This window comes from Uloborus diversus, chromosome 9, assembly GCF_026930045.1.
Source record: "Uloborus diversus isolate 005 chromosome 9, Udiv.v.3.1, whole genome shotgun sequence".
NCBI classification, from domain to species: Eukaryota; Metazoa; Arthropoda; class Arachnida; order Araneae; family Uloboridae; genus Uloborus; species Uloborus diversus.
The window spans coordinates 115156971-115172217 of NC_072739.1; the positions used below are offsets into that span (position 1 = coordinate 115156971).

General features: G+C 31.7%; 1 protein-coding gene across 1 annotated transcript; it reads right to left on the reverse strand.

Annotated features, from left to right (window-relative positions):
- Positions 1–1149: 1149 nt before the first annotated feature.
- On the reverse strand, positions 1150–12871 carry LOC129230451 (uncharacterized). The gene is made up of 4 exons (XM_054864850.1): positions 12758–12871; positions 11832–12004; positions 5690–5818; positions 1150–1287 (listed from the first exon to the last, which is right to left on the reverse strand). The coding sequence occupies exons 1-4, from the start codon at positions 12849–12851 to the stop codon at positions 1150–1152; spliced, it is 534 nt and encodes a 177-aa protein (XP_054720825.1). The 5' UTR covers positions 12852–12871.
- Between the last annotated feature and the right edge of the window lie 2376 nt (positions 12872–15247).

Genomic DNA, 15247 nt, shown 5'->3' on the forward strand with positions numbered 1-15247 from the left:
GACTCCATAAAAAAAATACCTGAACTTTTTTCCCCCAAGAAGAAAAAGTGTTTTGAAGGGGACTTAATACGTCCATGTGCATGGAAGAAATGAAATTCTTTTAATTTTTCTCATTTCTTAAAATTTTTCAAAGAATCTTTTATTTCCCTCCACTGTATCTGAATCCTTAAAAGTGCATAAAGATTTCAGAATTAAATAAGTTTGTGGCAAAAGGGGCAGCATGCATTATGATCACTGTGCAATAGAGCTAGGCGATATGCGAATTTTAATACCACGATATATCGCTCTCCAAATATCGATATTTTCGATACATATAGATCGTTAAATTTCAACATTTTATGGAGGGGGGGCTGCAAAGACTATTACATAAGCATCTGCAACCGAGAAAAGCCATAGACCATCTTGGTGAATAGCTACAGCAAGGATTTTCATGTGTTTGTGGCGGGGGGGGGGGGGGGGGGGATTATGAGGCAGATTATACCACAGAAACAAGAAGAATATAAGTCTTTTTATTAGTGGGTGGCAATTCTTGAGGGAAAAGGGGGCTTGGTAAAATTGAGGGGTGCCATCGCAGTCGGGGGGGAATGGGCACCCCTAATTACATCATGTGCATATTAAGACATGCAACAGAGAAACGCTATTAGTCATCTTGAAAAGAAAATATTAAGGGGGAAATTATCAAGTAAACCTGCTTCCTCATCTTGTCTAACCTTTATTCCGTCTCCCACCCCAGCTGTTTTTCGATAATTACCATAGAGCTTGCAAAACGTGACGGTAGCTTACGCTTTGTAATAAACGAAACGTCTTCAATTTGGACTTGCGGCGTTTCATTAAACATCAACCAAAATTTTACAAAAGTGAGTTTCTGAAAATATAGGAGTTCCGTTATTTTCGAAGATGAGGATACCGGAAATCAAGATGAAAATACCGAAAATCGGGGTAAAATACCGGAACACAATCACCCCTGCACTTCTTAAGGCTGTTTAAGAGCGTACAAACCCTTGTACAATAGTAAACAAGTAATCTCACTTTTTTTTAAAAAACAAATGCTTGTACTTCTAAAAAACTGCCGAGTAGAAGACAAAAATACTTTCATGTAAGAATAAATTTCAACATACCTCTTCAAGATTACTTTGACTTGTGGAAATTTCAGATGTTTTTTTCATGCATGATCTGTAATAATTCTTCATGTTCAGTGTGAAATAAATTTATGGATTCTTGTATTGAAGATAATAAACTTCTTTGAATTTTTGTGCGCTGGTCAGCAATGCTCTTCTGAATATCAATCTATTGAGAAAAAATACGCTATATATTAATAAAGCAGAGTCGTAATTCAACATTTCTTGCAGGGAAAACAATAGGTTTGGAAAAATGAGAGTGAGTCAACATTTTGTTGATTAACTCTATGTGTTTGGCTAAAAAGCAGAACATTTTTTGAAGTTTTGTGCTAACATAGTTTTGGTGGGCAAGTGAGTTTCAAAGTTCAAGATCACAGTCACCGATAGCAAAAAGGGGGATTTGGGAGGGTACCCTCCAAAATATTAGAAGAATCACGAAAACGATTTTTTTTATTCTGCTTTTTAAAAAAAATTTTGGTGCAGAATGAGAGTATAAGACTCGTTTCTATGACTCCCCTGTCCAAAAATATTTTCACGATATAAAGAAAAAACTTTTAAAAAAATATCATGTGAATGTCGCAAGTTGCATACGAGTTGAATTGCAGGTCTTCATTTAAAGACATTCTTCTGGCTGATTCTTATGTAAATTGACCTTGTTTACAAATACACTCACCTTTCGCCCCATCACACCCCTTTTTAGAACCCCCTTCCCTCTGAATCAGAGCCTTTTTTTTTTAATTTGGAGGGGAAAAAGAGCATTACAATAACCATAAACATTATTCTGAATGACTACAGATGTGCAAAGCTCAAAATTTTGTGCATATGTGGCAAAAAGGAAAACTTGGGGCGCATTCCCCCCCCCCCCCAACACACTATGCAGCAAAACACTCTCAAATGCTTCTGATGCTATTCCGGCTTAGCCTTCAGCAAATTGACCACCTGAATCCAAATATAATCTCCGTTTCCCCCTACACATACCAATTTTTGTAGAAAAGCTCCCTTTTTTAAAAAATTTTCTTTAATTTTAGATTTATTATTTTCCTTCGGGGGAGAAAGGAACATTATATTAACCTCTAACATTGTTTTGGAGGGCAAGAAAGGCTCAATGTTCAAAATTATGAACACTGATAACAAAAAGGGAGACTTGGGGAGAATATCCACCTCCAATATTGTAAAGGGGGCATGATGGGGGGAAGGTGGTCGTATTTGGAAACAAGGGGTTATTTTACATAAGAATCAGCCAGAAGAATGTCTTTTTAAATGAAGACCTGCGATTCAAATCGTATGCAACGTGCGACATTCACTAGTTTTTTTTTTTTTTCAATTTTTTTTTACATGGCGAAAATTTTTTTGGACATGGGAGTCATAGAAACAAGTCTTATACTCCTATTCTGCACCGAATTTTTTTTAAAAAACATCTTTTTTGAAAAAGCAGACTAAAAAGGTCGTTTTTTGTGATTTTTCTAATATTTCGTGGGGGTATACCCCCCAAGTCCCCCTTCTTGCTATCGGTGTCCATGATCTTGAACCTCCCTTGCCCGCCAAACTACGTTAGCAGTTAATATAAAGCTACTTTAACATTGGAAAAGAAGAATTGCTCTAAAACTACTGAAATTAAGGAAAATTGAAAAAAAAAAACTTTTGCCTTTAAAAAAAATTGGTACTTATAGGGGGAAACGGAGGTCATATTTGAATTCAGGGGGTCATTTTACAAAAGAACCAGCCAATGAAATGTCAGAAGCATTTTGAAGGTTTTTTTTTTTTTTTTTTTTTGCCGCAGAGTGCTATTAGTACATTTGTGCATGAAAAAGGAAGATAATTGACACTTTTGGGTTGTAATCTACAATGGAATACAGACAGTTTTATCTCTAAGTAAATTGAAACAGGGGTAAACAAGTGTATGGGCTTTATTCTCTATGTAAAAGATGTAAATTTTTTCTTCTGAATACACAATCGGCCTTACGCAACCTCACAAAACGATAAATAATTTCTAAAGAAGAAAATTGCAGTAATCAATCACAACCATTTAATGTATGTATAAAACGAGGTTGCAAAGCTTCTGCTGAGGCAGTCGAAACCAGTTAAAACCCCTTTAATGAGTTGAAAGAAAATTACTGACATACAATAGAAAATGCAGAGGAAAAACAATTAAATGCTAACCAAAGTACAATTAATTTACAATATTATCAATATTTAAATTCAGAAGATTCTTCCAAGAAGTATTATGATCAAGGGACAAGCATTAAACTTTCATCTATTGCATTTTTTTTAAAACTCGTCCACAATGAACAGTCAATTCTCGATAACTCATGAGACCCAAGGAACCAGGTAAAATCTTTGAGCAATCAGTATTTCTAGTTATAAGAAGTTCCTTTTTTAGCTTATGAAAGAGTAATTTTTATTTCCTTTTCCAGAATGGTGCATAATTGATAGACTATAATATTTATTGTTTTTATAAAATTAATTATTAGTACTACAAAAAATATCTTTAGAGAAAATTTTATTCAGATACTTTCGAACAAAAAGTTATTGACTGTTATCATTTTTTTTAAACACATTTTAAAATGTTACTAAGTTTATTAAAACAATTCAACTAACTCACGTTTTCGGAATTTTCCAGGTACTGCAACAAAACAATTGTAAAATATGATACTTGCCGATTAGTTGGAGGTTGTAAAGATTCTTTGTCAAAATCTGCACAAGCTGACTCACACATAGTTACATTTTCCTCAATGTTCAAGTAATCAGTTTTTTCGCTCAGTCTACATCAACAAAGGTTTCAAAATGATCTCATTCATCTGTGATTTTAGCTACATTATCATTGCTGTTACAAAATCACAGCTCTTAAAGCAGTTTTAACTACTGCTTCTGTTGTAGGCTCAATTTCTTTTCTCTTGACTTCAGTTTGCATTGCTCTTAAATGTCTTTCGTCCTAAAGACACGATTATTTGAGTCATCAAGAAATAAAGCCTACATTTTTCAATTTTTGTAAAAAATTAATGTCCTTCTAAGATTAGTCGGCAATAAAATTTTAGTTGTCAGCCACGATAAAAAAAAGCTCAATCGGCTACTTTTCACACAATCTGGCAACACTGTGCATTAACGAGCAATATTGTAAATAGATTATCCCCCTCAAACAAGCTCATAAACAAAGCAATGTATTAAAAGAAAAAAGACTTATTTTTTCTCATTTTGGTTGCACGTTTATGCATAAGATGAAAACAAAAATTTCGTACGATGAAAAAAACTTTGCCTTAAAAGGCACTCAAGATAAAGACAAATTTGTTTTTAAAACGCTAAATTATTTAATGACCGACTGAAAATTCGAGGTATAGGAATATTCGAGTTATAAGACATTGGGCTATCCAAAGTCGACTTATAGTGAAATCAATATTAGTTCAGAGATTTCATTTAGTTTTGCAATGTCTTCTTTGTTAACTAAATGATTTGGTGCATATCTAATGTTTGGAAAATTTATTTAATATGACAACTGTGAGGAAACACTGAAAAAATTTCTTTTTGGTAAGAAATACATAATTTTGTTCCTCGTACAACTACAAGCAGTTCTTTACATTTATTTCATAATGCAATCAACACAGAAGCTCCATAAATCATTAGTCAGAAATAAATGTTTTTAATGAATCCTTGCAAAATATTTGGAATTTAGGGAATAAAAAGTTTTTATGGTTACTCTTTCACACAAAAGGAACATCATGTTAAAATTTCAAGTAAATCCATCTATTACTTCTTAAGTTTAGCGGTTACAACATTTGGACATTGCATTTTTATGCATAAGACTAGCTGCATTGCCTGGCTTTGCACAGTCTAGCTTGAAAATAAAAGTTACATCAAGTGACGCCTGTTCAACGATCAGGTAGGTTTAAACAAGCAAAAAAAAAAATTTTATTTTTATCTGCAAAATTTTCCAACAGATTGTGGCAAAATAACCAAAAAGGAACATTTTCAAATGCCCCCATAACAGGAAAATATTCAAAACAAAAGCAAGAATTTTATTTGTTCATAATCGAGGAAAAAATGGCAACAGATTTTTCTTCTCAATAACTTCATTCATGCTAATTAAAACTGAGTTTGAGGCAGACAACAAATTTAAGATTTTATATTGATTTTCTCAGACTTAAAACTGATTATAACTTTTCTCCTGGTGATTTTACAGCCTTATTATTATTATTATTATTTTTTTTTTTTTTTGAAATCTGAAGGAAGTAAATCTATTTCAGAGGTATTTTTCGTGAGCTTTCGAATGAGGATAAAATCAGGACACTCAGATAATTATTTCGAGCAGAAAAAGCCATTTAATGCCATTTTCAGGTACTAAAATTAAAAGTCCAACAGTTCGGTTCTTTTTTTGGCTTTGAAACCCCCCAACGTTCCTTCTCAGGTACTCAAGTATCTCCATGCCAAATTTGATCTAGATCTGAAGTAAACTGAATTTGTAGATACGTCCACATATATTCTCGGTTTCATTTTTATAGATTGGTTCTTGTCGCCATGAGATTTTTTCTAGATTTCATGAACCTAAAATAATTTAAGAACACACAAAATAAACATACCTTTTGTAATAACTGCTGATGAATCTGAGAAAACCAAGAGATCACTTCATTATTCATTTCATTTAAGTTGTTAATAAGCTGAGGGAATTTTTCTTTCATAAATAAATTTTGCTTTTCCAGCAGTGCATCCTGATTAAAGAGGGATATAAATCAATTAACAAAAGGGCAAATGAATGAAAACAAGTTTCTGGTACTTAAATGAGCAAAATACTTTTGAGTTATTTTTAATAATTTTCTTTGAAATTAACCATAAACATATACTTGAAAGTATAAAAAAATATATATATTACTGATTTGATCAAACATATTTTTTGAAATTTATCATATCCAACATGCCAACTGCTTCAAGTGAAAAAAGGGGGAGATTTGTGTTCAAAACACAGAAGGAAAAAAAGTGTTTTTTTTTTTTTTTAATAAACCAGAAGTTATTATGAAACAAGCAGATCTTTTCTGCAGCTATGTGACTATAAAAATTAAAAATAGACTTAATGCAAATAAAATGATATACAGTAATACATACTTACTACTTTCTGATGCTCACTTAAAGCTCAAAAAACTGATTAAGGAGATGTGAATAAGATTTCTGAAGGCACATTAAAAATAACAAGGTTGTATTTTAAAGAGATTTTCAAAAAAACATTTTAATTATTTAGCAAGTAATAGCAAGTTTTGAAGGGGAAAAAAAGGGGGGAGGGGAACACTAAACTTTAAGAGAGTTAAATCTTACGATGACAAAACATTCTATGTAAAATAATTTGATAGTTTTCATAATCTATTAGCCAAAAGTGTTTTTAAAGCAAAACTTTCTCCAGGGGTCCCTCTCCAAACTGGAAATCAAAATAAAGCACTTTTAAGCACCCAATTTTTTTCTAACCAGAATGTTTCTCGGGTTCTTGGTAAACTATGAGATTTTTGTACTTTATGATTTATTATCAGGATTTATACCTAGTTCCTGAAGATCTCAGTAAGAAATAGACAAATATAAAAATTATAAAGTTTAATAAAATGAAATGAAAAAATCATGAATACAGCATAAATGCAAAAAAGAACAAACATTTTAAGAAGCATTTTGCATTCATATTGTGTATAAAAATCATTAAAAAAATTTATGTGGGGTTTATGTTAGTATTTTGATAATCATTTAAAAAATCCATATAAAAATAATTATTAGTATTTAATTCATAAAAAAATTATCTAACTAATTCCTCTGAGTATTAACAACTTCCATTTTTCATAATCAGATGTATGCCACTTTAAATTGTTAAAAAACAAAATATAATAAAAAGAGAATATTGAATAATAAAGGTTTGGAAGTTGGGACCAGGAAAAGAAGGATATGTGCATCAGCTAAAATCCCTGACAGAAACATCACATCAGAAAAGAAAGGCATTTATATGATTGCTTGAAAATGCTTGTTTAATGAATTTCATTGAAAAATGGAAAGCAAATTTCTTTGCAGAGTGTCTGTTATTGCAGAGAAACCCTCCAAAATGTGGAGTAGTTGGTAATCCTGCTCATGCAAAAAAGCTGGTAAGTGTACAATTATTGAAATTTGAAATAATTGTCAATCAAACTGAAAGATGAACGACTAGTTTTCCTGAGCAATTAAAAATACATTATCTTTTAAAACAAAACAGTAGCAGGGAAAGCTTTAAAAAAAATATTTAAAAAATATTTTTTTTTGAAAAAGAACAGAAAATATCAATTCATAAGTCACAAAGAGCAATTTTCTTTAGTAATTCATTAAAATATTAAATTAAATCAAAAAAATAAACAATGGGCTTTGAAATTTGAGAGAGAGAGATATATATCACAGAAAAAAGAATTTTTGTTCACTTGAAAGAGGCCTTTGCAACAGATCACTGAAATAAAGCACTTAAGTCAGGGCTAAGACAGAACTTCACGAAATATATCAACAGCCCAGTTATGACTAACAGAGAGTGCAGTTTTGTCCTTGTGGGAATAATTATTTGGATTAAAACCTGAAAATAGAAGTAATTTACTACTGTAAAAAATTTTTTTTGGCTAAATACAATAAAGTGATAAAAAGGTTTTAGAGGTTGGTGTCAACAACATTTGCCTAGTGCCACGAAACTAGGGATGCACCGGATAGTGATTTTGCCGGATACCTGATATGCGATGCCCCCTTACCTGCCGGATTCGGATATCCGAGCTGGATATCCGGCATTTCGATTGCATTGCATGTTTGCAGATTTTTCTACAACGCCGTTTCAAAACAATAAATCAAACTTGTTCCACATATCATTTCTTTAAAAACATGTTAAGTACATTCAAATATACTTTTTTAGAGCCTCTATATTTTAATTTAGGAATTGTGCTATAGATAAAATGAAACATTAAAATATTGTTTTATTTCGACAGATTTTTTCGAAAGAGATAAACTTTCGGCAAAAATTAATTCTTTATGTAATGTACACATGGTTTAAACTTTTAATTATTCATAGTTGAAATCTTAAAGGTCGTATAATGAGTCGTATTTGTTATTAGATTTGCATGACGTGTAGCAATTTTTTTAAACTTCATCATAAAGTAATACATTTTCTTGTTTCCAATTTAGAAATAACAAAAAATAAAACTTTGCTTTGAAATCATTTTTATTATAGATAATACACGTGTAAAATTTTTCTAACATACAAGTTAAAAAAGAAAATATTAAAACAGGGCCACTTTGACTGAAAAAATAAACAAATAAACTTAAATAATCAACTTAAAATTTTACTTTAATTCCAGAAATAAAGGTACATTTTCTCTAAAGCTGCAAATTAACATCTTAAATACAGGGGTGCCCCCCCTATGAGCAGGGGCCCACCCCCTAAAAACCATAAATACCCCCAAATAGAAAGCCCCCCCCCCCCCAAAAAAAGAGAAAATACCCCTAAAACACTCCCTTTCTAGGTGGGCAACCCAGTTAACAAATTAATAAACTTATGCTCAAATAATCAACTGAAAATTTTACTTTAATTTCAGAAAACAAAGATTCACTCTCTTAAAAGATGCAAATTAATATCTTAAATACAGTATTAAGAGTCATTCTCAATGCGTTCACTTTTTAAAAACAAATTAATAAACTTACGCTTAAATAATCAACTTAAAATTTCCCTTTAATTCCAGAAAATAATGATTCACATCATTAAAAAATGCAAATTAATATCTTAAATATATAATTAAAAGTCGCTCTCAACATGTTAACAATTTTTTTTTAACATAACTGTAATTAAAACTATGATGTCATCAATTTTAGTTTAGATCTAAACCAAAACTTAATTGGTCTGTGTTTTGCTAAGTCTAAATGCAAAGCAAAAGTAATAGGAAAAATGACAGGACTAGGGAAAAAAAAGCTCTCTCCGTTTTTCCTTTATTTATTTTTCAGTTCATACAGAGATTATTTGAAGCCTGAGAATTCGAATTTCACTTGCCTGATCTGCCATTCTCCCTTCTCCTTCCTCTAAAATGTGTCATGCTTTCAATAAAATGAATTGTACATTTGTTCTGAGATTATTTTTTTGGGGGGGGGGGATAGTTTTTTTTCCAGGTAGATTTCAACTCATTTTTACGGAAGTGGAATAATTTAAAAAAGGGGGAGAAAACTTTTACGGATAACTAAAAATGGAAAAAATACAAATGCAACACAAAATTTTGGATATAAATGAATGCAATGAAAGGATTTTAGCATGTGTAGAAATATACAAGCAAATATAATTTCGAAAATAGTTCGTTTGTACAACTGCGCGCGCTGGGTGCAAGCATAGACTACGTCATTGGTCACTACATATTGGTTTCTTGATGGTTCTTCATCCTTTTAGTATCACTGAAAACGGAAGTTTCCACACCGTACTACTCTAAACATTGCTTTGTTTCAGTGCAACTATTCCGCATTTTTCATTAGTTTCTTTCATTCTTCGTTTTAATGTTCATGAGATATAATGGCACCAAAGCGTGCATTATTAAATTATTAATACACTGTAACTATATTATTGTTTTATTTACATCTCTCTCTCCCATTGACCATTAATTTTGTACATCATATAACAGAGTTTTATGTTGAATAATACAGCTTTTTTATGCAAGAAATGGTAATATATAGTTAAGAAATGGTTCAAAATAGTGTGAGAGGTGTTACAAATGCCTAAAATTTTTTAGTGTGTTTATAAAAATCTGAATTCATACATTTTACTACTACGCTAAATTTCAACTTACGCGAGAGTAGTGGAATGCATTCCTCCCGCAAGTCGGAACTTGACTGTATTTTAATTTTGAACACGGCCGCTCCTCCAACTTCAAGCGCTTTGATATGAACCATTTCAAGGTCGACTTTTCACTACAGCATGTTAAAGCAGAGAGAGTGAGAGAGGGAGGGAGAAATTATTGGCAACATACTGTCAGCTGATTCACGAAGGAGAGGGGACGACGACGCGGGGGAATGCCAGAAGCTAGGTTTGAAGAGGAATGGTCGTTTTTGAAGCAGCAATTAAAAGAGAAAGCATCATCAAAAAGTTTATGAAACAGTGAAAGCTTTAACTGGAATTTTTGCAAAAGTAAATTCAAAATTAAACCCTCATTTCGTACCGGATAACCCCACATCAACCCCAGATATCTCTCACATTTTTACCGGATAACTTCTCAGATATCCTGCAAAAAACTGTCGGATATCCGGATCCGGAGTGGCTTGCCGGATCAGATACCTCATAGTTCCGGATAGTTAAAAAATCAGCCGGATAGGCCGGATATCCGGTGCATTCCTACACGAAACCTTCATTGACTGCGAGAGATGGATTAATAGATGCCTCGGAGATAATAACTAGATACCAAAGAGGAATTTTAGTATTGTTCCAGCTCAAAGAATGAGCATACAGCAAAGTTGGAACATCTGATTGTTATCAACAAGAAAACAATACAACTTAACATCGTATAAGTCATGTATATGAAATTTTAATCTACTTTAATTTACCGATTTTGTGTTATTTGAGGTATTTAAATACACACACACACATACAAATGTCATGCCAAAACTTATCAAAATGGATTGGAAATGGATTTTTGTTTCTTGGGCCGATAAGTTTCCCTACCAAAATACATTTAGGCATTAAAAAAAACAATCAAAATTTGTTTAGGGGTAATGAAATTAGAGATTTATGCTTCAATATAAGGGATACATGTTTTGTAAAAGGTGCACATCCTTATGCGCTTCAAACAGTGAAAAATTTCAATCACTAAGGATTATTTTCCGGATGATCCGAGTCAGTATGAGCCCCAATTACCTTGAATTTTTGAGAATCTACTGCATTTTTAATTTCAGAAAGAACATTCCCATATGGAATTTGGAGCATTATGAAAATTCTTAAAATATAATGAACAGCAAACTTATATAAAAATTGTCTTGCATTTTAAACTGTATAACAATACTGTATTTTTATGGTCTACTGGATTAAATATTCCAAAATTTAATAAATGTTCAAAATCAGAACCAGATCTAAATTTATTTTTGTTGGGTGATCTTCAAAAAAAAAAAAAAAAAATCACTACTTTTTTGCAAATTTGCTTATGTAATACAAAAATTTAAATTTGTATAAAAATGATGTAAAAAGTACTGATCTGCCTTTTAGAGATAATTGTCACACACTTTAGAAGTCATAACTTCAGTAGTTCTTGTACGAAAACAAAAAGATTGCAGAGTTCAGTGCACAAGCACTTTAAAAGAAAAAGAAAGAAAAAAACATTTCCCAAAAGCATCTTTACTCTTCCTTCCAGAGTAGCATTCTACTCACTACAACAGCAACAAACAGTTGCATGCAAAAAAACTTGTTGGCTGTTTGAAAAGTTTGCAAGTATGTAAAAGAAACGCATTTTACCTGACCTTAATTTGAAAAAAAAAAATTTCAATTAATTCATAATTTTTTGAAGAAATCTAGAAAATATGTTTATGCAGAACGAAAAAAAAAAGATCAAGAACTTAGGACTAAGTTTTGATTGATTAAAAAAAAAATGACTGTTAGAAACCAGGAGAAAAAAAAAAAAGACCGAGATCAAGGAATCACACTAAGAGTCCTACTTTTTGAAATTAAAATTGAAGTTAATTAAGCAAACAGATTAGAAATATTTGATACTGAGAGCTGTTGCTTACTTTTTGGTCAATGATTTCTTGGAATAATGTGTTTTCCATCCGAATTTGTACATCCCTTTGAGATTCCAATTGAGATGCAATATGAGCTGTATCAGAAGCATAATGATTACATACATCCTTTAAAACAGAACTTGTTTCCCTCTGATAGCATTTCAGTCCACTTTCAAGAATATCTAGAAATAAAATAAACATTTTAGTGTTATATTTTGCATTATTTTCTTGACTGACTATGTAAACATTAAAAAATGAAATTCTTAAAATTTTCAGAAACAACTACATTTGTGTTACAATGAAATTTTAAGTTGGCTAATATACAAAAGACAAATAAAAACCATGATCGCTTTTTATATAACTTTCCCTAGATGCAAGGTCAAAAAAGTAAAAGGGTGTTGATGTCCCTTTAATTATTTTATACATATCTCAGACACAGGAATGATAATGAGGTTCAGTTTTTTGGTATAAGAGGAAGTCAGTAAAGGTCTGAGTATTAACAATAGGAATCTAATGGTGTGACCTCCTATGGTATCCCCCCCCCCAAAAGGATGTCAATCAATGCAAATCCCAGCCCCCCCCCCATAGGAGGCTACTCTGTTCAATACATTTAAAAAAATTTAAAATGTGTGGTGGGGGGGGGGGGGATTTTTGAACTAAGCTATAAGTATTTTTTATAAATCCAACTTGAAATTCAAACCCCCCCTGCTTCCCCCCCATGGTAATGCAACTGCATTTGATAAAGTAAATATAATTCAATATATTGGAGGAAATTTTCTGAATCAAAGCATTTAATTTTTCAAAAACTTGCAATTCCACTTTGGATGTCACTCCCTGATGGTCAAATCTGGAGCGGACCAACCCCCTTCTTTCCCCGTAGCAACGCCACTGATATACATACATATATATAGAGAGTTCTAAGGAAGAAAATGTACCTAAATCAGTCTTTATCTCTCGAAAATAGTCTACTTGTCCACTTTCGGTTTTTGAAACCATTGTATCCAGTTTGGAAAATTGTTGCTGACACATAATACGGAATGCTTGTAGTCTTTCTTCATTGGTTTTGTCAACCAACAGTTTCCTGTCAATTTTTGCATGAAGTTTTTCAACATCCTCCGTTGTCTTATCAGCCACACGAAGCAACTAAAAACATACCGAAAATGAGATCTTAAATTTATATGCACCAATGATGCAGAAAACTGAGTTTATAACACTGAATAAATTATAGAACTGAAAAAATAACAATATAGAAATAAATAACTAAATAAATAACATATATTAAAGCTATAAATAACAATAAGGGTAAGTTACTTGTTTTGCCTGATGAGTTAACTTCTTTTCTGTTTTGCTTTGAACATTGACTATAAATTGCTTTTCATCTCTTTCTAGAGTTCTTTCGGACAAAACCTTAAAATAGAAAACAATAAAGTAGTAAATGTTCATTATATGCCACCATCATAAATAAATAAATTAAATTAATAAAAATAAGTTTAAAAATGTCAATCATCAATTTAACCAAGAAAGGGATACGAGGTTAAAACAAAACTAATGGCAAGAGCAAAAGCAAATACTGTCAGCCCCGCTTAATCGGATAGCGGATAAACGAATACCCCACTTATATGAATAAAACCTCCTGGAATGAAATATTTCCCCACAGACGCAATGTCAAAGATCCCCGTTTTATCGACTAATGCTGATCATCATTTGCAAATATATTTGCTGAAATTTTTTTTAGAATAAAGAAAGAAAGAACAATTATTGACGTAAAAATATCTTATATAATTAAAAGCTGAGCGTATGTAACTATGTAAACTATGTATGTCCAAATTACTTCTCTCGAACGCCAATGAACCGACCATCGGACCAATTATCGATGGATTCGTAATCTTCCCGTCTTCATGTTTGGCTATTTAACATAATCCTCCAATAATAATTAGCAGAGATATCAATTAAAAACTATTAATTATGACACTTTTCTAAATCCCTATTTTTCCAAGGCTTTTCTCTATTCAAATTATTATTCAGTGCTTCATCTCAAATTTCCATAACAATGCTTTTCTATTAAAATTTGTAGCGTGAAGAAAATGATTGAGATGAAAGATGCGTTGCCATTTCTTTTCTTGAATATGAAAAAGTAAAATTCTGTTTTTTTAAAGGCTTTTGCTGCAATCGGGGTATTTAAAATGTTTCCTTTTTGGTTATTTTTCCACAATCTGCTGCAAAATTGTACTGATTTTTTTTTTTTTTTTTTTGTTCAGCCTGGTTGTTGAAAACGCGTCACTTGACATAACTTTTATTTTCGAGGTAGACAGTGCAAAGCCGGGCGACGAAACTTGTAAAGTAATATTTTTCACCGAGAACGAGTGACAAAAACAACATTCATATTCCAAATATATTCATGTATCAAAATGTTCCACTATTCTATAGTTTCTTTCATCTTTGCCATTACAAAAAAAAAAGATAGCGCAATCAATTTTTGAATTAAATAACACAAAGAAATATACACATTTTAGATGATAATCAATTGATAAATATTACATACAAAATACAATAGACTAGGGGGGGAGAATCAGAAATATATTCCCGAAAAACCTTGAGCAAGCAACCTACTGTTATGGAATTTTTCAAAAAATAATGTTCTGAAAAAAGGTGCCAAAACAAAGATTTCAAGACTTGTAAGTTACTTATTATAATTTTTTCATACGTACTTGTAATATACATATATCATAGCCTCAGAGCAACAGTAAGATATCTTGGTGTTATTTCTGGGACTTACTGTTGCTCTGAGACGATGATATACTAATTATTAAACCATTTTTGTGTTAACTTAGTTTATTTCAAAGCCGTTTTGCAATAAAATTAATTAATTCATTTATATAGCTATTGCTTTATGATTATTACGTTTTAAGACAAATGTTGTCATTTTAGAAAGGTAAAGAAAATTTCCACGCTTAATCGAATATTTCTTGGAACCAATAATATTCGATTAGCAAGGCGGACAGTATTATGGCAGGGGTCTGGCCAGAGAATATTTGGGTCCGTTAACGGACCCTTCACAAAAATCCGATCAACCAAAACGGACCTTTCACAAAATCCCGATCAAACAAAACGGACCTTTCACAAAATCCCGATCAAACAAAACGGACCCTTCACAAAATTCTGATAAACAAGATCGGATCTGTCACAAATTGTTTATTGAAAGAGCAAATCTGAAAGCAAAATAACGCATATTTCTGTGTATAAACCGATAATTTTTGGAACCTTTTTTTAAGTCAAAATAGAGGGATCAGCTTATACAAAATCGGCTAATTTTGAAAAAAAAGAAAAAAAAAAATCGGCACTCTTGTGATGCTCCGATGCTCCAGCAAGCGATAAATAATTGCTACTGCCAAATAAATATAATGGTTGTTTGTTTTATCACAGCT

Excerpts from the sequence above, each read along its gene's own strand:
- LOC129230451 (XM_054864850.1), bottom strand. The coding sequence starts at position 12,851 with ATGTGTCAGCAACAATTTTCCAAACTGGATACAATGGTTTCAAAAACC. Across the intron at positions 12,005-12,757 it reads AGAGATAAAGACTGATTTAG|ATATTCTTGAAAGTGGACTG; the intron begins GTACATTTTCTT and ends TTTTATTTCTAG. Across the intron at positions 1,288-5,689 it reads ATCAGCAGTTATTACAAAAG|ATTGATATTCAGAAGAGCAT; the intron begins GTATGTTTATTT and ends TTTTCTCAATAG.